The sequence below is a fragment of the Lepisosteus platostomus genome, chromosome 9 (genome assembly GCF_059453375.1).
Source record: "Lepisosteus platostomus isolate fLepPlt1 chromosome 9, fLepPlt1.hap1, whole genome shotgun sequence".
Taxonomy (NCBI): domain Eukaryota; kingdom Metazoa; phylum Chordata; class Actinopteri; order Semionotiformes; family Lepisosteidae; genus Lepisosteus; species Lepisosteus platostomus.
In genome coordinates, this window is record NC_142619.1 from 29,327,836 (window position 1) to 29,352,881 (window position 25,046).

General features: G+C 37.2%; 1 protein-coding gene across 12 annotated transcripts in view; it reads left to right on the plus strand.

Moving 5' to 3' along the window:
* The window catches only part of grip1 (glutamate receptor interacting protein 1), a 309,859-nt gene that overhangs the window by 267,909 nt on the left and 16,904 nt on the right, over nt 1–25,046 (plus strand). For all 12 annotated transcript variants that reach the window (XM_088644623.1, XM_088644629.1, XM_088644625.1 and 9 more), the window contains 8 exons: nt 850–1,002; nt 4,082–4,268; nt 6,569–6,714; nt 7,569–7,649; nt 15,835–15,904; nt 16,745–16,890; nt 22,157–22,301; nt 24,356–24,495. In XM_088644623.1, coding sequence (XP_088500749.1) covers nt 850–1,002; nt 4,082–4,268; nt 6,569–6,714; nt 7,569–7,649; nt 15,835–15,904; nt 16,745–16,890; nt 22,157–22,301; nt 24,356–24,495 — 1,068 coding nt within the window. The remainder of the gene's footprint in view (nt 1–849; nt 1,003–4,081; nt 4,269–6,568; nt 6,715–7,568; nt 7,650–15,834; nt 15,905–16,744; nt 16,891–22,156; nt 22,302–24,355; nt 24,496–25,046) is intronic.

The window sequence follows — 25,046 nt, forward strand, 5'->3', positions numbered from 1 at the left end:
ATTCATTACAACTTATTGCTGAGTCAGTTATTGAAAGAAGGTTGGAGCAGGTTCTTCGCAGTACAGGTTTTTATTCCAGAGTAAAGGTAGCAACTATTAGCTTCATCAACTGTGTGTTTAATCTTATTTCTTATCTGATCATTCTGATCATTATTTAAGGGAGATCAAAGAAAACCCAAACCTTCTTTGGTCCTAGATTAAAACACTCAGAAAAAAAGATAGCACATTATAAAGTGAACATTTGAACTGCATAGTGTAAAGTCAGTTATATAATCTGAATTTTCCAGTATACTGTATGTATATGCCCTTTATTAGAGCTCTGGCATTGTTTTTTTTCCATTTGAAAGAGTAAAAATGGTGACTAAATGTTTAGGAATAAGTAGCATCTGAAGAACACTTCTCAAAGGTATTTAATGAGAAAGTGTCAGATTCAAACTGGCATCTCAAGGTGCTCTGAAACTCAATCTGGAAGCACTATTGTAATATATAAAGATATACAACCATTATTTCCTTATTTTATGCTAAGTTTATGCTAAGAGATTTGATGCAGCATGTGATTACTGAATGGACTGCATCAGTTAAGAATCAAATGTTCCACTTGGAAGAAAGGCCTGAACTGAGCAACCTGCAGCCAAAGCTCCGATGTTTTGGAAGCACCAGAAATGTACCTGAAGGTTTAGAGTTAAGCCAAATGAGTGTTGTACCGCATTGCGGTTAAAGGCGTGTGGTTTTGTTTGAGGGGGCTATACAACACATTGACCCTGATCATTCTTTAGATGGTTGTCTGCTGCTCTCCGTGCGCTGCCTGTACATTTTGACTCTTCCCTGTTGCCTGCTCTCCCCTTCCAGCTCTGGTGTCATCCTCCTTCTCTCCTACCTCCATGAGCGCCTACAGCCTAAGCTCCCTCAACATGGGCACGCTGCCCCGGAACATGTATCCTACCAGCCCCCGCGGCACGCTGATGCGCAGGAAGCTGAAGAAGAAGGACCACAAAAGCTCTTGTATGTCAGCTTTTTCATTACCCATATCCACAGCTGTCGACAGAACCATGTCCCTGTTTGGAGGTGCATCTCTTTCTTATCAGGCCCATTATGAGCTCTAGTTCTGATGAATGGTTTAACGGAGTACAAGCCATTTAAATAAAGCAGAGGTGCTTACCTGGGAGGCATTAGTATTCACTGGTAATATCACGTATCAGAGCTCATGAAAAAAATACATCTCACTGCTATATAATTAGATCCTGAAGGATATTTCACATTGTTCACTGGACCACTAAAATGAACATATTTACCATCTCAGAATAACTTCTCTCTAGCAAATAATTAGTTGCCGGTGTCACATCTTATGAGATTTTAGATCTCCGGTACTGCATGCTTATAGAAAAGACCGCAAATAGATCTCACTTGGGAAAGCACCTAAGCCACTTTCAGCAGTGTTCCTTTGCTATTGATGGGAACCTCTTTCCTTTAAGTTTGCAAAGGAATAAAACTACAATCAGCATCAACGTAAGTTAAATGTCACAAATTTGAAATTAAGTAAGATACAATTACAAATATTGGCAGGGTACAATGTTTAGTAGTTAAAACACATGTAATGTAATTTCAAATGCAAACTATTTAAGCCCTTAAATGTGAGCTGCAGTATTTTTAATTGTGTTCTGAAATCCACAGGGAAGCTAAAACAGGTGATATATACTCATGCATTATTAGTTTTGATTAAAATCCGTGCACCTGTTTTATGAACATACTGCAGCTTTAACACTGTATTGCAATAATCAAGCCTGAAAAGCCAATGCAATGCATTAGCTTTTCTGCTTCATCAGGACTAAGACCTCACAGCCTTGCCCCAGTCTGTTATTCACCTGATGAGTTGAATCAATACAGATTTCACTCCAGGCATGTCTCATCAAGTCCCATCAGGATGACAGTGCCTAACAGGGGTGAAAGAGTAGCATTTCATCAGTTTACGCCTGGGCCTTCTTCCCTCCTTTGTAATGGCAGTAAAGCTGAACTATATTCTAACAGTGGTTAGAAACAGACAAGAACATTAACACCGTTCATTTCTGATCTATTAGGTTTCTGTACATCGATGTAATACATGGATTAATGTGTTAGAAGACATAAAAAGAAGAGGCAGCTCTGCTCCTCTTGTTCACTTGGTGGGACTAAAATGTGGCACTAATTACTTTAGGACAAGCTCAGGTATCTGCTCTTATGATGACTCTGTTCCCTGTTTATTTATCACTTGTCTCTCGGTGTGCACTCATTATCTTGGGTACATAATGCTTTTAATTGTCATTTTGAGAATTAACCTTTTTGGTGCAACATTAAAGCTTTCTTAAAAAGGTGGATGTACCGCCTGATCTGCAGTGTTGAAATCTATTATCACTAATGTTTGGACAAAGACATCTAGGAAGATTGTTACATCTGCCTTTCCTAGTTCCTTTATTTCGATTCAGTACTGCTACCAGTTCTTGTTTCCATAGCTTTACAGTATATTATCTATCATAACCCCAGGATCAGGATCAGGATCACCAGCCTATGAAAGTGTGTCGTGCATCAGTGCAGAAGTCTTGACCAGTCATTAGACTTGCTTTTCCTGTTTAGTGGTCAGAAATCAGCATCACACATCAATGTGTGAGATGTTTGGATTCTACTGTACAATTCTAATGTTAAATTCCCAGCTCATGTATAGAATTCCCTTGAATGTTGCCAAGACTTCTCTCTCTGTCCTAAACTGCAATGGATTTTAAAAATCCCAGTCCCTTGTATGGAGGTATTTATGAAGAAATAATGTCTGAAACTTCATGATACTGCTTTTTTGCCAAGATTCATGTTCTCTCTTTTGCATGTGAAGCTGGCGTAAGCCACCTGACCTTTAGAGACTTAATGTAGTGCGACAAGGTAGAAATACCCCGATTCAGTGGGCAGACATTAACATAATGTAATTGTCAGCTAATGCTCTGTGTTGTTAGAAATAATTTCCATAAGGTGCCATTCCAAGCAGTAATATGTTCTGCCAGAGGAAATCCAATTAAATATAAATACATTAAAGGACATCATTGTCTCTGAAACTCCTTGGTGCTTCCGTACGGTGGACCGTTGTGCGCCTTCGGTTAACTTTCACTTCAAAGAACTGAATTTTGATTGTTTTAGAAAAGGTTCTGTACAATATCAGTCAAATTGCTTTGATGAAAATAAATGGCCCATGTCAGTGGTATGTTTCTATCTCAGCGATAGATTTCCAAACATCACATAAATAAATACAACAGCATCCCAGTAGAAACCCATTCATCACTTGTTTTCAAAGCGGCTTGATAGCATTTGATGCAGTATTAGAAATGGCTAGCCTCAGGCTGGACTGTTTTATTCCCGGTTATGAAAGTTTATTTTAAAATTACAGTTAATAAAAAAAGATTAATGTTTACTATAGGTTTGGATAGGGAGTTAATTCTGCTCTAAAAAGTAGAGAAAAAAAGTTTTGACTCTTGAGCACCCTTTAAGGTGAAAAAACAAATTATTCAGACTCATTGAGCCTTCTTTAAGTATAAAACGCAACTTTGGGTGAATAAGGCTTAACACCCAAAATGTGTTTTTCAGCATGGAATTAACGCCTATTTGTACATTTTGTATGTATTTTGGAGAGGAGTAACAGCTTTATTTGTTGGAGTGAAGAGAATATAAAGAAGAATGCAGGGACATCCACTAGGTGTTGCTTTTGTTGCCCTGCTTCACAGACAGATGGAGTGCTTCCAACATAATTTATGAAAGAATTTGTACAGGTTTGTTATACTTGGCTGAATCTTTGTTCTATTATTTGCACAAGATGACAGCATCAGAGCTTTTTCCTCATGCTAAAATAATTCACCTGTCTTAGTATTTTATTTCTTCAATGTGATTTTTTTTAATTTACCTCATCTACTCAGTTTTGACCTTTACCTAAAAAAGGGTAATCTGATACTAGTAATGTATCACTTTTACAAGGTAAACCTTGCCCACAAATTCAGTTTTTAAACTTTACATTTAGACACAGGAAGTAAACTTTAGTGTCTTTTTTTTGCCTGTCTTGTTTCTTTTTCAGTGTCTCTGGCCTCCAGTACTTTGGGTCTAGCAGGACAGGTGGTCCACACTGAAACCACAGAGGTCACTCTTGTTGGTGACCCCATCCTGGGCTTCGGAATCCAGTTACAAGGAGGGGTGTTTGCCACAGAGACCCTGTCGTCCCCTCCCCTCATTGCCTATATGGATCCAGACAGCCCCGCGGAGAGGTGAGTATCCCACTCTGTCTGTCCCTCAAAGAAGACTTGTTTTACTAACTTAAGTATCTGCCTCCCAGTCTCTCTTCCGCACTCAATGAGAGAACTATTAACCAAGGGCCCCGATATTAATGCTGCAGATAGTTTATAGAATCTAGGGGGTGAAAGGTCATGATCATCTACTACAGAGTTAAATTATGACTTAATTTTTACATCTTATCAAAAGGACAGAGTTCTAAGATTTTAAAGTTCTCGCTCAGAGTAACACATAGTAAGACAACAGCAGTCTCCTTATAGATAAATGACGGTAAACAACACTGTCCATGACTGGGAATTCATACCTCATCGGAAAGAATTAACATTGTCAGAAAACATGATTCATCCGTGAAATAATTACCTCCTACTGATCATTCTTAGTCTCACAGCGAGCAGAACTAACATCAGCCGCTGTACACCGGTAACAGCTTTGCCTAATAAACTTTGTCAGAGCAAATTGAAGATGTAATCATTTATTAACAACTGAGCTATCCTAGCCTTTGGTGCATTTCATGGATAATTTGGTGTTTTGCTCTCTCTTTTTCATCTTGTCTTGTATTACATGCAATCAGTTAAACATAATCACTGCAAGTACGCACATGTACAAATCTATGATACAGATAAAAATTTGCCTGACCTTTTTATTTGGCCAAATTCTCACAGAGCTAGTGTCTTTACTCCATACTGTATGTGATGTTTTTTTTTTATTTTCAGTTAAAGATTGTGCATAATATTGGCCATTCTACACAACAACAAATGCTCTAACACTGGTGTTATAAACTGCTTTTTGCATTTTTTTCGTTGTCTGATTAGTTTATTCTTGACAAACTCCACTCTACTCTACTTTTCCTACTCTACAAGTCTTTAAGATCTTACTAGAACCTTACTAGACCTTACAACCTGCATCAATTCAGCATTGAATAGGATGCAAGGATACGTTGGGTACAATATTTTGTCAGATAGAGCTTTTTTAATTAGCTTGATTCAATTTCCTGACAGAGACTAAAGTGCATGCACCCTTGCTTTGTCTTTGTGATGTAGAACATAAGACAGAGAGAGAAGCAGGCTGGTCATTTGTTTACAGTTGCATACATTTGATTGTAGTCATTACTGACACTAACATGCTGGAAAGTGATGACTGCGATGTATAAAACCTGGCATGATGCCACAGAGGGTCGTGTGACTGGTCAAATGTCAAGAAAAACAAGTGCCTGTGCCATGCTCTGCCATCTGCTGCTCCTGTAAACAAAATGTGAGCATAATCAGCACAGCAACATGTGTGAGGATGACATCCAAATTCTAGGTTTCCCTTCACAGCCTTTGCTGGGATTGGAGCCATTCAGCTTTAACATGTAATTAACTCACATGTTCAGTCAAGTGGCAGTGCAGGTGGGCGAGTACATTATGATCCAGTTCATCGCTAACATGGTGATGCTGCTGTGTCATTTACCAAGCATGTAACTCTGAAAGAGATCAGGCAAGCATCCATTTGTTCCTGTACATGTGCAAAAAAAGGGCAAAAGGGTATCTGCAAAAAATGATTTTTCCTCGTTTTAATCTACTTGGAGGTGTGTTGCAAAAGGGTGACAATACTTTGTCATCCATTTAGATCTTTGAAAGCAACACTTTTGAGGTTAATATTGCCCCAATATAGCACTGTCGGTGTTGATTATTTGTCATTCTCAGATGATTGTACAGTTCACCTTCCCATTTAAATGGGTACTTTAGTGGTGTCCAGCCCTGGTATCGTAGAGCACCAGTCCAGCTCACAAAAATATTAAAATAAGTCTTACAGGTCAACCCAAATCACCCCTTATCAAATAATTGGCAACACTTTTTTAAACATTTGATCAATTAAACAAATTGTCGTTAAATTAACAGAACACATGTCCTGCAGGGCTGAAGAATATTGTTCTTTGAATTGCTTAATTGAACATATTTCAGGTACTATACAGTACATTGATCTCCAACACTAGTTCTGGAGAGCCCCAGTCCTGCAGGTTTTGTAGGTCACCATTAATTCACCATTTTATAAATATGCAGAACAAGTCCATTCTGATCAACGAAAGAAGGGATTTGTTAAATTAAGTAATTTGCACATCAATTAGGATAAAAGCAAAGTACTCTTCAGCCCTCAGCATCCAAAGGTCTCTTAATTTAACATATTATTTATTTGATTAAATGGGCTGTAAGTTTGGGGCTCTTTAGGACCAGGATTTGTTCTGTTCTTTATTCTATATGTCTATTCTATTCTTTTGTTTGCCTTTGCTACGCAGGAGTGGCATCTTGCAGATCGGAGACCGGATCCTGGCGATCAATGGGATCCCCACTGAGGACAGCACCCTGGAGGAGACCAATCAGCTTCTGCGAGACTCCAGCATCACGAGCAAGGTCACGCTGGAGATTGAGTTTGACGTGGCAGGTAGGATCATCACCTCCCTTTCCAGCTCTCACTGCACATTCCAATTTGTACAGTAGGCATAGGTCAAGACACATTCCAAACCTATAAAGCACTTTTGTCTTTCAAAAAAAGCTTTGTTTTTAGTACCTGAGTCCATTTGCATTTGTAAAACATAAGTAGTTTAATTTAATATTTTAAGTTAAAATACCAACATGTTTTTTAAAGAACAGCATTAAATGATGCTTTTGTACTTTAAATCAGAATTGTTTTTTTTCATTCTTCTTACTGTTTACTGCAATGAGACACAGTTGTATAGTTTTACTGAAAGTTCTCTATAATAGTTAGATAAGAATTATTTTATTCCAGTTATTTATTAAATTCAACAAGAATTTTTTCTGACACGTATGTCAATAATAAGCATTATTCATCCACATTAAACAAGTGAAGCAAATCTATTTTGATTTGTTTTAAATCATGTTATGTACTGTAGATGGAATTTAAGTTATCCAGAAAGATATTTACTGTATTGTCACAAACAAAGATGAAAAGCATAAAGTAATATTTATTTTATAGAGGTAGGTACAGTATACACAAATCAATAGAGCAAATTGAAAATAATTAAAAGCTAAAGTATAAAAGTGCATTTTAAGACATGATTTGATAGTACTGACTGACTTGCAAAATTTGATATGGCTGGGTGACCAATTGAGTGTCTTTTTGCACCAGTAGAGAAAGCACAGTCTCCGAGTGTATGGTGCCCTTTTTCCTCTTTCCTTCTCATGTCCTCTTTACCAGGGAACTGTGTTGTGTTTGGTCAGGCCAAACTTTGGGTCAAATTGCTTTGGGTCACTGCTCTCCCTGTGTTCTGTCCACAGAGTCCGTCATTCCCAGCAGTGGCACATTTCACGTGAAGCTACCAAAGAAGCCTGGTGTAGAGCTCGGTATTACAATAAGCTGTAAGTGCCACAGAACAACACGTTCTTTCCTTAAAGTTATCTTCTTCATTCACCAGTGGTTTCACGTATACACCCTTTAACTGGATTTAATTTTACGCATCAGACACCTGTGATCCTTAAGGTATTGCCACTTAATGTCACCATCAGCTGAAGAGCTGAGGTGAAAGTTTCAATGTGTTCTTAAAACGACCGTATCCTCTCTACAGGACTAAAGCTAATAATGATTTAAGTAGAACTCATACTGATTGTGGCCAGCAAGGTGGTGCAGTGGTTAGCCTTACTGATTCACAGCGCTGGGGTCATATCTGTGTGGACTTTGTATGTTCTTTCTGTGTTCACGTTGGCTTCCTCCGGGTGTTCTGGTTCCCTCATACTGTACATATGTGGATGTGTTTGTGTCTGTCTGTGCCCTGTGATGGACTGGCATCCTGTCCAGAATGTGCCCTGCCTTGCTCTCATTGCATGCTGGGAAAGTCTCCGGCTCCCCTGTGACCCTGAATTGGAAGAAGTGGTTAGAAAATGGATGGATGGATAGTACTGGTTTTGTTGCTTAAGGGTCAACATTGAGGAAAACGTTTTACAGAATTCAGATTGAGATCTCAGCTGTTATTGGCTAATAATTACAGCAATTGAAATGGGTATTCAGAGACGCAATGCTCATAAATTAAGGTCATCAATAGAAACTAATAGAAAACCTTAGCCAAGGATAAAAAATAGTCTCTTCATTACTGGAATATTGATATCAGATTATGTGATTTTATCTGCAAACAAAATACCAGATCATTTCATACCAGTCTTCCTGGCTGTGTCAGCAATACGTGTTTTAAATGACTCTCTGAAATGTGTGTTATTCTGTGTTGTAATAAAATGCCTTCCCTGAGTAATTTACAAACAGCAAGTAAGGAAATCTATAATATACAGTATAAACAAAGATGTCTGTTGTCCTCATTCTGCAAATATTTTTAACTTGAATGTAATGGATGCCACATTTAATTTAATAGCATGAATGTGGCATCCAGAAATTCCCATTATATCATCAACATGAAGAAATAGCAGACATTTGTAAAAGAAAAACAACACTGTTAGAAGTGATACAGAGCTACACTGTACTTTCAGCCCTATCTGAAGTGATTTTTAATAAAATTCCAGCATCAAACTTTTTTATACTACTAATTTTTCAAAATGACATACTGTACATTAATTAGAACCAACGTACTCATGCATGAGACACCAATACAGCTTCATCATGTTCAAACAATGTGGTGTGATATCAAAGTTGTAACTTTATATTGCAGCTCACGCACCAGCTCACTTCCACAGAGGAAGAATGAGGGCAGCAAACGTCTTTGTTTACATATTATAGAGTTCCTTTCTTGCTGTTTGCACATTGCAAATTGATAGCCCTTTAATGAAAATTAATACTGCAAACTCAAAACAAAGCATTATTTAACCCCTATAATTCACATTATTGTTAAAATTATTTTACTGTTACAATATTCTAGCTTACCCTGTGTTAGAGTTTGCTTTTTTAATTTTTTGTAGAGTGCATGTATTAACTTTTACATCTTGTGTTTATTCTTATAAATGCATCACCACTGCACTGTAACAAAATCAGTCTGCTGTCTGTTATTACTAATTATTACAGCACAGTAATAACAGCCAAGAAAGAAAGTTATATGCACTGTACAGCACTGCACATACTGTAGAAGGGACAGAGTCTTGCATACAGTGGCTGGACAGAAAAGCGGGTTTGTTAGCTGCTATTCTACTGTAGCCTCATTCCCTTCCCACTTAACCAACTCACTCTCCTGCTCCTGCTGTTTGTCTGATTCTCTTTTCTTTTTTTCTTCTAAATTCTTTTGTTTGCGTTTTCCGTAAGACACTGGAGAACTGACAATCTGATAGCGTAGGGGACAACACAGGATTGTCTTTGTTATTTGATGTATATTTTACTTTGTAAAACATACAAGCATTGTTCTCATAACAGGTCTAATAACAGCATATTCCTAACACTTTCCTGACAGGAACTTAACAACTAAAGCATAACCCAAGATGCACTTCTCCATGTGCAAGTTACTTCTTTGTTCACCAAGCATTCTCGTTACTACAGAGAATAATGCCCACAAATAGGCGAATTCGGCCTGTGAATGCGGACAAAGTGGTGGCTAATGTTTGTGCATGAACAGGCAAAATCACCAATGCAAAACTTACCAATATCAAGGTTTTACAGTATACTATTTTGAATCTGAATGGGGAGGTTTCATTTAGAAATTTAACCAAGGGTTTGTTCACAGAGTGGAATGGAGTTTGAATGAAGTGAATTTCACCGAGATATTTACAGAACTGCATTTTCAATTTGTGATATTCGGTGTATCTAAAATATCCTTAAAAAGAGATGAGAAGGATTCAAATGTCTTCAAATGTCTTTCAACATCTTTCCAGACAGAACCATGTTTATAAAACATTTCAGACCACCAAGGGATTTGATCATTTTTTAAATAATAGACAAGAGTGTCATGTAAATCTTTCAGAATTCTTGAGGCATTTTTATTATATATTCTTATATTCTGTATTCATTGGGAGTTGATCTTTTTAAAAGGGTTCTGTGGTAAATTTAGCATGGTCATGTATATTTTACCAATATGGCCTTTGGTGCCAAAAATGAAACATCTTTATTTAATGCCTGATCTATTACTCAGACTGAAGGTATGTTCATGAAACATTTACTACTGCATTGAGCTTCCACTTTTTTCTCGAAAAAATGTGTTGTAGTTTTAATGTTTAATACCTTTCAGAATGCTAATTTAAGACTGCCGCCTAGCACATTATATACTCTAAATATTGTTTTCTAACACAAAAACAGATTTATAGAGAAAATGCTGCAATCATAGCATTGCACATAACTAGAATCCCTCTTTGATTACATACTTAATATAACAACATAAGAAGCAAGCACCCTTTGATGATGGCAACTCTTTAAAAACCTATTAATGTGTCTTGAATTACTAGGCAAGAGCTTGTATCTGTAAACCTTGAGAGCTTTTCTTTCCATTGCTGCATTTATTTAGACATAAATGTGCCAAGACAGTCTGTCTAGCTATACAATGTATGTTCTTTTTGGAAGTTGCCCAAGCAATTGAAATTAATACAGGCACAGGTGAGAATTTGAACGGAGGGGACATGAAAAATATTAGTTTATGATTTTCATGTAGACCTATTATATTTAAACACCACACTGGTATTTGAACAATGAAGCTTTCCAGACCCATGATTTGGCATTTCTGCATGCCTGCAACTTGCACCTAATTTGATGTTATCACCTACTGAACTGGCATTATCATGAGTCATCAGTCCCATTCCTGTTGGCAGCAGACTCTGCAGCGTGTGCTAGGAGTTGTAGTAGATCATTGTCGACCCTTTCAATTTATGTATTAGCGTCTTGGCTCAGGAGCCTTACGGTATTCAAGGGAAGCAAAGGTATCAGGAATTTTGTATATTGGTGTTCAGGCAAAGGTTTGGTTAAATCCTCATCTATGGTACTTAAACCTTTCAATGGACCCCTAGTCTAAACTGCAAGTGATCTTTCATTGAAAAGAAAAGGATAATGGTCTTTTAGAAATCTTGGCATACAGCAGAGTAAGAGCTACTGTATTTTTGGACTGGGATTAACTTTTGATACAGTATGTGTTAAGGGAACTCACATCAACCATATCAGCTGCATGTGCACCTGTTTATTCAATAGCAGTCTTGTCATGCCCTCGAAATGCTCACATCATGTCTGGAAAGCTCGGTTGTTATTTGTTTGTTTTAGCAAATAAACAAATGGAATGCAATTTAAAAAAAAACAATGAGGAATTAGCAAGGCAATGTCCACATTCTGTGTGAAATATATATTAAAATTTCAATGAAACAGACTTTCAGACAAGGGACTTCCCACCAGGCAGTTCACAGTATGCCAAGAAAAGGTTTTTCTTATTTTTCCACTCATGCCAGGACCTGACACACTGCCAGCTGGCTGCACATTTTGTTTTCATTACTCCCAGAAGAAGATGATAAGAAAGAACATTAGGGGTTTCTACACTATGTGCTAAATTCCTCATCTTGTGTAGTGCTTGAAGTAGAAAGAACATCAGTATTCCTTTTAAGTTTTGAGGCCTTGGAAAATCGCTAAAACAGCATTTACCCCTACAAAAAGTCAAAGAAATAAAACAGAGTAATTGTAGTCTAATAATCCTTGCTTCTATTACATGTAAGGATATGGAATTGCTAAATGGAACTGAACTAGAGAGTCATCAGTATAGGTAATATGATTGAAGAGGATAGTCAACACAGATTCAGTGAAATTAGGTCTTGTTAGTGTTGTTGAAGCAAACAGAAGCACTCAAGGACTGATTCAAAGATAAATTCTCAAATTAAACTGAGAAAGCATTCGAGGTAACACGTTCTTGTAACCGGTTAAAGGATACAAAACGAAGACTACAAATTAGGGGTGAATGCTCAAATTGGGAAAGACATACTGTACATGTAATTAGTAGAGTACCACAGGGATCCTTATTAGGACCACTCCCAATTTATATCAGTGATTGATCTAGATTCTGTCACAGATGGTAAACAAGTCACATTTGATGTCAAAATATAAGGATTAATGTTAGGGGCAGATAACAGTCCAGTTCTTCCTATCATTTACTAAAGTGCTGAATGAGACTGGAAAATTGCTGTTAGGAGAGAGGGCAGAGAAACAGTTGCTAAGTCACATAATATAATATAAATAATCATGCAGAGGCCAAAGCACTGAAACTAACCATCTCTTCTCATTATTCTTTATTTGCAGGTCAGTAATAATTTATTTGTTTTAGATTTTTGTAGTAATATCGAAGTTCACTGCCTTATTAATATACAGTATGTTGTATGTGATGTTAGCTTCTTTTTAGTTGCAGTATCTGCAAATAATGTGTACCTCTGTCTAAAGTTCACCTCTGCGTAGCAGTGCTGGTGGTAACACTGTTTATTTTCATTTACGTTTGTTAACTTTCAATTACAAAGAAAAAGTTATTTTCTGTAATACCAAGTCACATTTTTAGTTTAAGTAAACGAGGGGCAGTTTATCAAGTACTGTGCAGGCAACAAAAAAATCAAGACTGGGCCAACACCTGCCAGATGACATCTGATATAGACCTGTGCCAAATGTTACATGCAGTTGCATATCTGCAGTGTTAAAAAAGGACTCTCAGGACAATAGAAATATGAAACATGTTCAGTTTGATTTACTGAAGTAACCCTCCAGCTTAGATTTGTAGAGATTAATACCCCACAGAATTGTCTCCAAACTAAAAATTGTATAATGCATTCAAGCAACAGGAAACAGGTATGGAATGCAGACTTTCGGTATCTTATATAAAGGTACATTTCTCAAGGTAGATAAGGGAATAAGGCACATACTGTAGTCTTACTGTGTTTTTCCAGCATTTCTGACCTTCTGGTTCTCTGACTAATGTTTTGATACCCAAGAACACTTGTTCCCCCTATCTGACTTCTTGTAGTATTCCTTTATTCTTTCTAACTCAATAACCCAATAACCTATCATGGTAGAATAGCAGCTATACTGTATTAAACAGAAACAAAAAGACTCTAAATAAAAATGGTAGGCACTGATCTTGAAGAATCTACTATACTATAACAAAAGAACTTATTGTAGGTGTTAATGTTGACAATTTTCTTCTAGATACCGTGGAGAAACCACAAATGGCAAACAGAATTGAGGATGTATTGTTATAAGTGTAGAATTTAATTGAAGGGATGTATTAATATTGTGTAATGCACTAGTAAGACCTGATTTAAAAAACTTGCATTTTAAGTCTTGGAAATTATCTGCCTACAAGTGTATTCAAGCATTTAAAATCCTCAAAAGCATTGGCAAAGTCAATCCTATAGTGTGCCAGTTTCCCATTGTCCAAAGACACACTAGTATAAGTGTGCACATGTTAGTGACTGTGTGCGCCCTTGAATGAATTGGTGTCCTGTCTGTATCAGAATCTGGTGTACCCTGCCTTGTGCCCATTGCTTGCCAGGATAGGCTCCAGCTTCTCTGTGACCTCAGATTGGATAAAGAAAAGAAATGGTTAGAAAAAAGATGGATTGATGGACAGTACAATGAAATATTAATTGATTTAGGCCATACTGAGCAGAATTCAGTTGAAAATTATAAAAGTACATTATGGGATTATACCATGTTGGTGATTTATAGTGTTTTACCAAAATGCATCTGAAAAAAGATGATGTACTCCAAGGCTTGAGCACTATAATATTGCTGAAATAGCAACACTCGAGTGATTACATTGTTTGCATTTGAAGGTTCTGTTAATTTGGAACAAACAGATCATTAAAAAGCCTCAGCCCTGTGGATAGAATCCGTTCACAATCCAGTATGTCAACAGCACCAGTGCCAAAACATATTCCCAGAACGTCTGTTTGAAAGATGTTAACATTTCATCTGCAATGGTAGCTCTGTTTCTTTGGTAAAAAACACATGCCTAACACGCACACATCTTGACAATAGTGCAGACTCAATGCAGAGGGAATAATCAGAACAGCTGGCTTCTGTTTTAGACAAACAGAGTCAGTAATAATAGAGCTCTGAATTTTGTAGCACAAATCCTAACAGCAGATTAAAAAAAAATTGAAACATGACGCATATCATGTCTTGGTATTCCACTGTCTTTACCGAACCTCCCCCAGGAAAAATGCACGCTAACTCAAATTTGTGTAATTTCTGATGAAACTTACTTATCTGAATTAAAATAAGAGTCATTTTAAATCAGTTATCTTTTTGCTTCAGCTTCTATTTTTCTTTCTTTATATACACTTCTTTGCTTTGAATAATGAGTAGGAGGTTTAAAGAAAAGACTTTCATCCTTATGTACAGTAGGTGCACAGATACAGTACTTGTTTCGGCCATTATATTAATCCAAACTGTAGTGTAATAACAATATTAATTCAATTCGACTAATTAAACTTTTTCTGTATATATATTCTGGATATAGTGGCTCCAATCAGTAGATGGACATAAGGTTAGCAAATCAGTTTTGGAGCTGATGTATACACTAAAATGTATTTATTTCATTGATGCTCCTTTTGATTTTTTCATTGATTTTTTTTTTGTTTCTTGGTTTGTATAGGTACTGAAGCACATGTGATTACACACCGGAATTTTTTTCTGCCTGGTCCTGTAGATTTTAATTCACGCTTTTTAAAATGAAGATCTGTGCTCCCACTTCCTTCTCTTTCAGACCATCACTAATGCTCATTAATAAGAGTTTCCTCATGATATAGTCCAGCCGTAGTTATAAGATTTAATTAACTGATAGATCAAACCATGGCTAATTTTCTTTGCCTGACTCCCAAGGATACAACATTAAGTGTGATCTGGCTTCCTGAGCTGTAGTTAAGGATTTGAATGATAGATGGGAGTCCTATAAATTCTCTTCTCATCTTCCTTGGTCAGTACTACCTTTTTAAAACTGCTTTGAACTGTGCTTCTCAGATGGATGTAAATGGAGTCATAAATCAAAACATTTCAATTTGAACGCCTTGCTGCTGTCACAATGTTAAGAAACATCTTCCATTTAAGATTAAAGCAGAAAGCTGCTGTTTACAGTACTGTCTTGAGCTAGGACTATACTGTAACTGTGCACAACTGAAATAAAAACAAACGGAAAGTTAATGATATCCAGCAAATCCATTCAGCACACAGTTATCTGATCAAAGGACACCTGGATGACATGAACAACACCGTACCAAATTTTAAAAAAATAAAAGGGGTGGATAGTTCATTTGTTTTGTAAAACTGGAAATTAAAAAAGGAGTGATATAGATTAAATGTATATGTATGCATATTATTCTTAATATTCTGATTTCTGTTTATCATATGGATTTTATGTAAATCAGAATGGAGTTTTCAATGAAAATAGTAAACTGTATTCCTACACAATAATTTTGGTGTTCTTTTCATTTTGTATCTCTTATATTTTGCTCTTGCCAGTGCTGATATGTGCTTAATGGTGCATATCAAAAGGTACCTTCCATTTCTTAATTCAAGACAGGAAGTCAAAGAAGACTAGTTCACTCAAGCATTTTATTTTCTCATGGTAAAATCTCTTACGCATTTCTGTCCCTCTGTGCTTTGCAGCTCCTTCTAGCAGAAAGCCTGGAGATCCTCTTATCATCTCAGACATTAAGAAGGGCAGCGTTGCTCACAGGTACACAAACGCCCCCTGTTGTTCTGGGCTGTAATCTCTTGAACCATAAGTCATTATTGTTAGAATTTGGTTCTGATTTGTATTTTAGTATAATAAGAATTGGCGTACGGTACGGTGACTTATTTGTCTGTGTGTGGGACTTTAAATGGGTTATAAAAGGCATTTACTAAGCACATGTATTTTAACATTTTGCTGTGTTCATCTTTGCAAATTCATAAATCATGCATGAAATTCATGACAAAGGTATAATTTTGCAAGAAGTAATTGTCAGGTAATACATCTCACCTAATTCTGTATCTTTACTATAAAAGCTTGGGAAACCAAATTCATTTGAAGTTTTTGAACTCAGGTGTCATAGCCAGATTTAATGCTGCAGCATTGTGTACGTTAGGAGCATGGGATCTGGTCCCTGCTCTCCTGGCCAAGTGTCCGTTGGAGTGAGTTAACAGCATGTTTAGTTTTACTCTGTTCTTTTTTCTACATTTGTGTACGAGCTCCTTACAGTTCCTTACATTTCTCTTGGTTGTCACGTTTGTTTGTTTTTCTTCTTCTCTTTCCAACAGTGACCGGTTTACCTTAAAAAATCAGATATTATGGGGAAAAGGAAAAAAAGACCAAGTTTTTCACTTAATCAGACTACTTTTCTGTTGCATTTTTGAACGGTCATGTTATTTCTTTGAGTTTACAAGAACAGTCCATTATTCTGTCAGTCCCCTGTAAAATCAGTGTGACACTGAAGTGGTATCCTGAGGGCAGTACAAGGAGAATTTTAAAATGACCTAGATAAAGAATTGCCATTCAAAGACATTGAATATATATTGAAGAAATTGCTTTTGGCAGGACGGGGACACTGGAACTAGGAGACAAGCTGCTAGCCATTGACAACATCCGTCTGGACAACTGCTCCATGGAGGATGCTGTGCAGATCCTGCAGCAATGTGAGGACCTGGTGAAGCTCAAGATTCGCAAAGATGAAGACAACTCAGGTAGTGCTGTAGCACAACGCTTCCCTCCTGCCCTGTTCAGTGCTTCTGAGCCATGACTCTGTTCCCTGAACAGCACAGCTTCCTCTGATCTTTTTAGTAAATTTAAGCTGACTTTATTAATAACTTTAAAGTTGTTAACTGGAAAACTGTAGTATCTTGATTGTTTGTTGGGTATTAGTACACCTCAGGAGAAGGAATGAATGGTCAGTCAGATTGCATGTCATAAGAATATAGAAATAGTGTTAGAAATAAGAGGAGGCTGCCTTGCCCGTTTGGTAGATAGTAACTGATTGAAACGAGGAGCTCAACCAGCCTTTTCTTGAAAGAAACCTGGATGTTGGCTTTAACAGCATGGCTGCGATGGTTGCGACATACTCCCTCAACTCTTTGGGTAAAGAAGTGTTCTTGGGTTTCAGTGAAAATTATATGAAATTATAGATTACAGTCCTGCGAGTAAACTGGAATAAACAAGTTGCTCTTTTGTCCATGCTTCATACATTTATTCTCAGTTTAGCTCATAAAATGAAACTAAATTGCTATGTACTGTAATATCGATCTGAGATGGTACCCTTAATGGTGGAATTGTAAAGTATTGCACTCATTCATTATTTGTTGCTTGCTTTTCCACTCAGTTTTGCCTGTGTGAAATTGGTTTACAGTTTAAGTATTTGGTTACATTCATTAGAATTCTTTCTCGAATTTTATCCCTACTTTGTAACATTTGATGACACAGGGGGACCTGGAGACTAGATTTCTATGGCATTGTAGTATTCAAAAAAATGAAAGGAAGAGGGAGGTCACTCTTTCATGCCCCAGCAGTTTTTCCATTTATGATAAAAAAAATCAGAAAATCATAAAATGCCTGCTTCTTGTGGCAACTGTGGCACAGCAGAGTCTGTGTCTGGTCTTAAATGTAGAGACAGTGATACAATGAACTGCAGTCTGCTTCATAGTTTTTGAGATGTGTTAACCTAGACTAAATGAAGGACAGTTCTACACTCTTCATGAATACTTGGATCAGTGGAATGCAACAATGCACCATTCTCTACTTTACTTCTGACAATTTAGCATTCCTTGTTTACTTAGGTACTTTCTTGTTCCCAAATTACAATGAATAAGATAAACAAAACATAAAATTGCCTCACTTTGTAAATCAGAAACAGCTGGGCTTGGTCATGCAGTAATTCCATTTTCAAAGAACAAAAACAATCTGAACAAGATACATTATGCATTACCAATACAGTTCTTATGTTACCTTTTGTGTTATCGTCCTTGTTCAGCTCTCATCTTCCATCCCCAGACCTGAGCCCTAGAGATTCCAAATGGCACCACCCTCCCTCACTAGCCCATCTCACAAAGCATCCCCAGTCAGAGCTGAACTCCTTCAGAGCTGCAGTCTTGTGGGATCTGTAGGTCTTTTAATGGATGAACAGCGTAACATCTGGGAAATTAGTCCCTTCAAGCAAATAAGGAATTGCCTTTAATAGTTAAGATGTTTCACAGAATAAAAACCAGAAAGGCATTTGGTCCAAGTGTATATACTGTACATATTTTGTGCTGTACTGTTGTACTATTTCATTCTTGGTTTAAATGCAAAAAACAAGAGATTTTAGCATGTATAAATACTGTTTTCAAACATCTGATTTTTGACAGGCTTATGAAAAGCTGCAAAATTGGGCCAAATGTTGTTCTCAAGTAAACAACAAAATAACACCTTTCCTGCATTTCCAATGTAACCGAAAGCACAGCAAATGCATCACAAAATTTGTAGCTCTTAAGGAAAGCCTAACCCTAACCCTAGCTCAGGCACTTTAAGAACATGATCCATATACCTTGCCTAAAAAGCTGAGTGCTGAAAAAGTTACCCAAATGACTCCAAAATAGTCAAAACATTACAAGTATTTTTTTTTATCATTGTAAAATAATCTGCAGTGAATCTGTTTGGAATTTCCAGTATTTATTTCTTTTGTAAGCTGATGCTGAAATGTTGCATAAAATATGCATGTTTTGTGCCATTTACAGTTAGGATTTCAAATACCACTGAAGTTTAACTAAATTTAATATTTCCTTCCTGGTTTAAATGCAAAAAACAAGATATTTTAGCATGCAGAATGAAACAATCGAACATTTGATTTTTGACCAGTTTTGACAGGAGCACGGCTGATCAAAACCTGCAAAATTTGGGCCAAATTTCATTCTCATGGAAACGCCAAAACAACACCTTTCCTGCATTTCAAATGCATCCTAAAGCACAGAAATACATCACAAAACATCTAGCTTTTAAAGAAAACCTAACCCTAACCCTAGCTCGGACACTTCTAGAACATGTTCCATAAACCTTGCCTAATGAGACCTCTGTTGAAAAAGTTACCCAAATTATTCCAAAATAGTCAAAACATTACAAGTAACAGTTTTTAGCATTTTAAAATGACCTGCAGTGAATCTGTTTGCAATTTTCTATATTTCTTTTTTTTTCTGAGTTGCTGCTGAAATGTAACCTAATATACATAATTTGTGCAGTTTACAATTTAGGATTACAATTACCTCTGAAGTTTTGCTAAGTTTCCTGTTTCATTCCTGAGTTAAATGCAAAAAACATTCACCATGCAGAAAGAAGGTTTTCAAACATTAGATTTTTGACCGTATTTGACAGGAGCACGGCTGATCAAAAACTGCACAATTGGGCCAAATTTTGTTCTCAAGTAAAAAACAAAACAACACCTTTCCTGCATTTCAAATGATTCCTAACCCACAGCAAATACATCACAAAACGTCTAGCTTTTGAGGAAAACCTAACCCTAACCCTAGCTCGGGCACTTCTAGAACATGTTCTATAAACCTCCCCTTAATGAGACCTGTGTTGAAAAAGTTACCCAAATGACTCCAAAGTAGCCAGAAACATTACAAGTAACAGTTTTAAGCATTTAAAAATGCTCTGCAGTGAATCTGTTTGGAGTTCCCAGTATTTCTTTCTTTTGTAAGCTGCTGCTGAAATGGCGGCATAAATGTACAATATAATGTACTGTATGTAAGTTCAATTATAAAAAATCAAACCAATGCTTTATCAGTCTAGCTTTGAGTTCACCCACTGAATAGATACAGTAGATTTATTCCACATTGAATAAATTAATCCAAGGTGAAGTCATCATATTATCCCAGCTGTTACAATGCCGACGGGTCTGGTCTCTTCTGGCTTTCGCTCCTGGAAAATTCTCAAGCACACAAGCATGAGACGTCCACACCAGGACGTCAAATCTGCATGGAAAGGATCTCGGCACTACTGGGCTAAATGCTGATGGTTCACAGATTGACACCCATAGCTGTCGGCACATCATGGAGACCCAGGGTCCTCCAGGATATAACGAACGAGCTTCCAGCAGTTGATTACCTGGTCTGATTTAATTTTTATTTTCCAATGTACAAGTGTGTTTTTTGAGCTTGAAGTATCTCATTGGTAATTTAATGGACAGCTGGCAGTACCGGACTCCCCTCTCCCCCTGTAAGTCTGGTAAAGAAATGGTAGACTGTCCTGTAATACAATGTAGTATATAAAGAGTACAGTGCAGCAATATATTAATACACAGTGCAGTTATGTATTTACACATACAGAAAGCATATACATACAGTATACTGTGTACAGTGTATGTATAGTTCAAGTAGGTACAGTATCTGCTTCAGTATGCACAGGCTGCAAAGGAACAAGTAAAGGTTTATATCATGCTAAAAAGAGAAGAAAAGAAACACAACCTTTTTCTGTGGAACCTTCTTCTCCTGTATATGCATATATTTTTGTAATATCTTGTTTTTGTGCTGCAAAATTATAATTCAGAAATTACAGACACCCCTTTTACTTTTTTTTGTTCATTAAACCAAGGGTTTATTGTACTTAAGAAAAGAAGATGACACAGAATGTTAAAGAAAGCGAATATATTAAGAGATTACATTTTGAACATTAAATATTAACATTACAATGTATCTCTGAGACTCTCCTCCACATATTATCTGAGTGTAAATGGTGAAAAAATACACGTTAAGAGAATCATATTGTCTGGTCTTGCTACCAAAAATTACCTTAGTACAGTAAATACTATGTAAAAATGCTCTAAGAAAAAGATATATTACAAATGAGCCTTCCAGACATCGATGTCTTAGCATCTCTACAAATTCTGAACTGCTTCATTATACTTAATCTGGTAAAAAAAACAATTCTGTCACCAAGCACTCTTATTAAAAATTCTCTGCTTCTAAGATTAATGGAATGTAATTCATGCATGTAATACAGGCATTTATACTGCAGCTGAAGCATATTATCATGACTTACTGTACTCAATCACAGATGACATTTTTTGCCAAAAGAATAAACAATATTCAAATGAACAGAGGTTCTTTTTCATAGATAACTGAAGCAACTTAATGACTGCAGCACCATAAACAATCTCTTACCCAACACTTAACATACCAAGCATGTTTCAAATACTACTTTGTAGAGCAGTTTATAGCCTCAATTCTAATAGGAGTAGTTTGACACCATAGTGTGTATAAAAAGTGACATTTGAAACCAAAAATGGAGAATGTGCTACAGTACGTGAGCCTTCTTGTGACTTTTGAGGTTCGCACCTATAAAACCTATGAAACCACTGCTCGATCTTTTAAACAGGGAGTCAGAATAAAGGCTTGAAGGAAGAAGATAAAATCTATTTGGGTTTTATGTAAGTGAAGTGGTACAAAAGTCAATAGAGTGCCAGAGACATTCAGCACATTGAGCAGAAATTGAGTCTTGGATCGATTAACTACTAAAAACCAAACAACATGATTGTATCAAATTGCTTCTTCTTGCTTGCAACTACTTTATATTTTTGATTGGTTTCCTGAACATATAGAGAGGGTTTTAAACCACACTGGTTAAAGAGTTAGAGTGGAATGTTATAAATTGTTAAAAGAATATCTGAGCCTTTTATTTCCAGTGGTATGTTATCTAGATCCTTGCACTATGTCAAGATTTATGTAATTGTCAAAAAACTCTTGTGCTTGTTCAAAACTTTTCAAAGACTAGGTTGATCATAAAGAATAGTGTTTTATCCATGTATAATTGAATGTGGTACAAACACTGACAAACCAATCCTTTACGTCTGCAGTAAGATGCAAGACAGAAGTGTCCCAGAGCAACACTTTGATTTCAGTAATGCGTTTACCCTCTGACAGCACATGTCTTATTGCCTGGCTGGTCTTGTAAGTGATTCCTGCTTCTTGTTGGCCTGTGTTCTAGATGAGCAAGAGAGCTCTGGAGCAATCATCTACACTGTGGAGCTGAAGCGCTATGGGGGGCCTCTGGGAATCACAATCTCTGGCACTGAGGAGCCATTTGACCCCATCATCATCTCCAGCCTAACGAAAGGAGGCCTGGCAGAGAGGTACCGGTGCTATTCACACCTTCTGCTGTACTAGCACAAAGGTGTTTCCCAAGAAGAGACCTGAAATCAGAAATCCATGTGCAGATGGGTTTGTACTAGAATTAAGGACAACAAATGCAGTTGTAAAAAAATAGTTATGGAGCAGCCATCCATTTTCTAACCTCTTCTTCCAATTCAGGGTCGTGGGGGAGCCTGAGCCTATCCCAGCCAGCAGGGGCACAAGGCAGGGTTCACTCTGGACAGGATTCCAGTCCATCGCAGGGCAGACAGACACAGACATGCACACTTTCACAGCTAGGGCCAATTTTCCCAGAAATGAATTAACCTACCAGAATGTTTTGGACTGTGGGAGGAAATGGGAGGACCTAGAGGAAACCCATGTGAACATGCAGACATATAAACCAGACAGCACCCCAGTTCTGGAATCGAACTCCTGGTTCCAGCTCTGTGAGGGAGCAATGCTAACTACTGCGCCAACCATTAGTGGAAATAAGTTATAAAAAATGTTTTACAATAGGCCTAACAAAGTTTGGTCTTATACATGTTTCTATGTCTTCAACGCAATTCTTAGTGATTCACTGTCATTCTGGCTCAGTGTTTGGTATAATACAAACATTGCTGGTGTGTTTCCTATTCAATTAATTCTAAAAAGTAATAATGTTTATAACATTTTTCATTTTTGCCATGATCTTCCACATTCCATGCATCTAGTTATTACGCTGTATTAAACTTAAACTTAGTCGTTTTACTTTAACCTTATAAACTTACATGAATGTTTCTTTTACTGTCGACATTGTGTGGTGGTGTCTGTTGTACTGTGTATGTCCTGAGAGATTAGCGTGAATTGGAATTCCAATGTACATGTAGATAAAGCAATAAAACACTTCTATCCCACTACTTAGATCAAATGCAACCTTAAAAACATGATATCACATTTCTTTTTTGATGAATGCGCTGTCACATTTCTTTTTCGATTAATGTGCTGTCAAGATTAGGCAAAACAGTGATCGAGGATTGTACTGTAGCTTTATTAAATACTGAGTTAACAGCTCAGAATTTCAGCTTGTATTAAATATAACTTGTAGTAATTCAGGTGGGTAGCTGCGTCAGCATGTGTAGGCTGCAAAGGAACAAGTAATAGGTTTATTCCATGCTAAAAAGAGAAGAAAAAAAACACAACATCTCGGCCTTGGGGCCTTCTTCAGGTGTGTCAAGTTAAATATAACTTGTTCTTATAGTAACGATGCCTAAGTCCCACTTTGTATTTATGCCTAATATGTGACATTCAGACATTTCAGGGAGAAAAGTAAGGCTTGGGATTTTTCAGGTGACCCCGAGCTAAAGGAATAAAAGTGGTCCTCCTGGTCTTTTGCCGATTGTCTAATATCTGAAAATGACAGCGAAGGTTGGATGCAATCCCAGCTGTGTGTCACCTAGCCATCACTACTTCCTCTTCTTAATGCTGACCTTGATCACCAAATCCAGACCTAAAATGAACAGTGCTGCATTACCCACTCTTTGTCATGGAGCCCCATTCATCTGACTTTGTCTTAACTAAGCCCCGACTTTACCTAAGGTACTGGAGAAAGTGGTGATTTAGACCAGTCAAGCCAATAATTGTCTCAGTCAATTGCAGTGACATCAGTGAAAGACATGCCACAGCTCCAACTGGTTCCACCTGTCTTGTCACAGCCTGTTGAATTTGCAGCATATCAAATAACAAATGGCCATGCAGGTGGGCATGCTGGAGGAGCATGGCAGGGCATCTCGTTCTTTCCCCAGTGGGTGTAGGAATTGTTGGGACTCATAAGGCTGAGTCATTTTCATTACACATCTGTTTTATTACCATCAGCTACAGTACATTAGAAAGAACTTGCTTTCTCTCTGCTTTTAGTAGATAAAGTAGATTTTTTTTGTCCCTTTCGTCTGGAGAACAAATATTTCAGCATAGTTTTCCGTTATTTATATTTCTTTTAAAAAACAGCATCGTCATAGCACATATATTTGTGGTTAGATGTTTGCAAGGTTTGTAACCTTTAACATTTCTTATACAGGACTGGGGCAATACACATTGGAGATCGAATTCTAGCCATAAACAGCAACAGTCTGAAGGGGAAACCGTTAAGCGAAGCCATTCATCTTTTACAGATGGCAGGAGAGTCTGTCACCTTGAAAATCAAGAAGCAAGGTGAAGGTGAGTCAACCTCCACTTCCACAGGTCAGATCTAGTAGTAAAGTATTGTAATTCAGCACTGAAAGACTGGGAGAGAAAATTTGGAAATTGTACGGATTTGCCATGGTTGAGCATGATGTCTTTTTTGTTTTTACGGTCATGCACGTATCATATTTCCACAACTGGTAAGGGGGTCTTAAATCTTGTTTTCCAGCATGTGTGTATTAGAACTTCAGAAACCCCACAGAGGAAAGGAGGCGTTTAAGCCCATCAAGCTCATCTGGATCAATTTCACTGTAGTCCCATAGCTGTCAGTGATTCCACTGGGAACAACCCCAGAAAGGGACTCTTAAATCAACATTTGAATGTTCTTCACAGTAACACTTTCTGAGGCGAAGTTCTGGCTAAGTTCTGACCATTTTTCTGATGAATACATTTATATGAATTTGACAGCATTCATGGATTTTGAAATCCTATTGCATTTCATTTGTCTCCCAGTTCAAATATATGTGATGTGGGGGGGAAGATAATAAAAAAAGTTGGTGGCAGCCCTAAAAAAGAAAACTGATTTT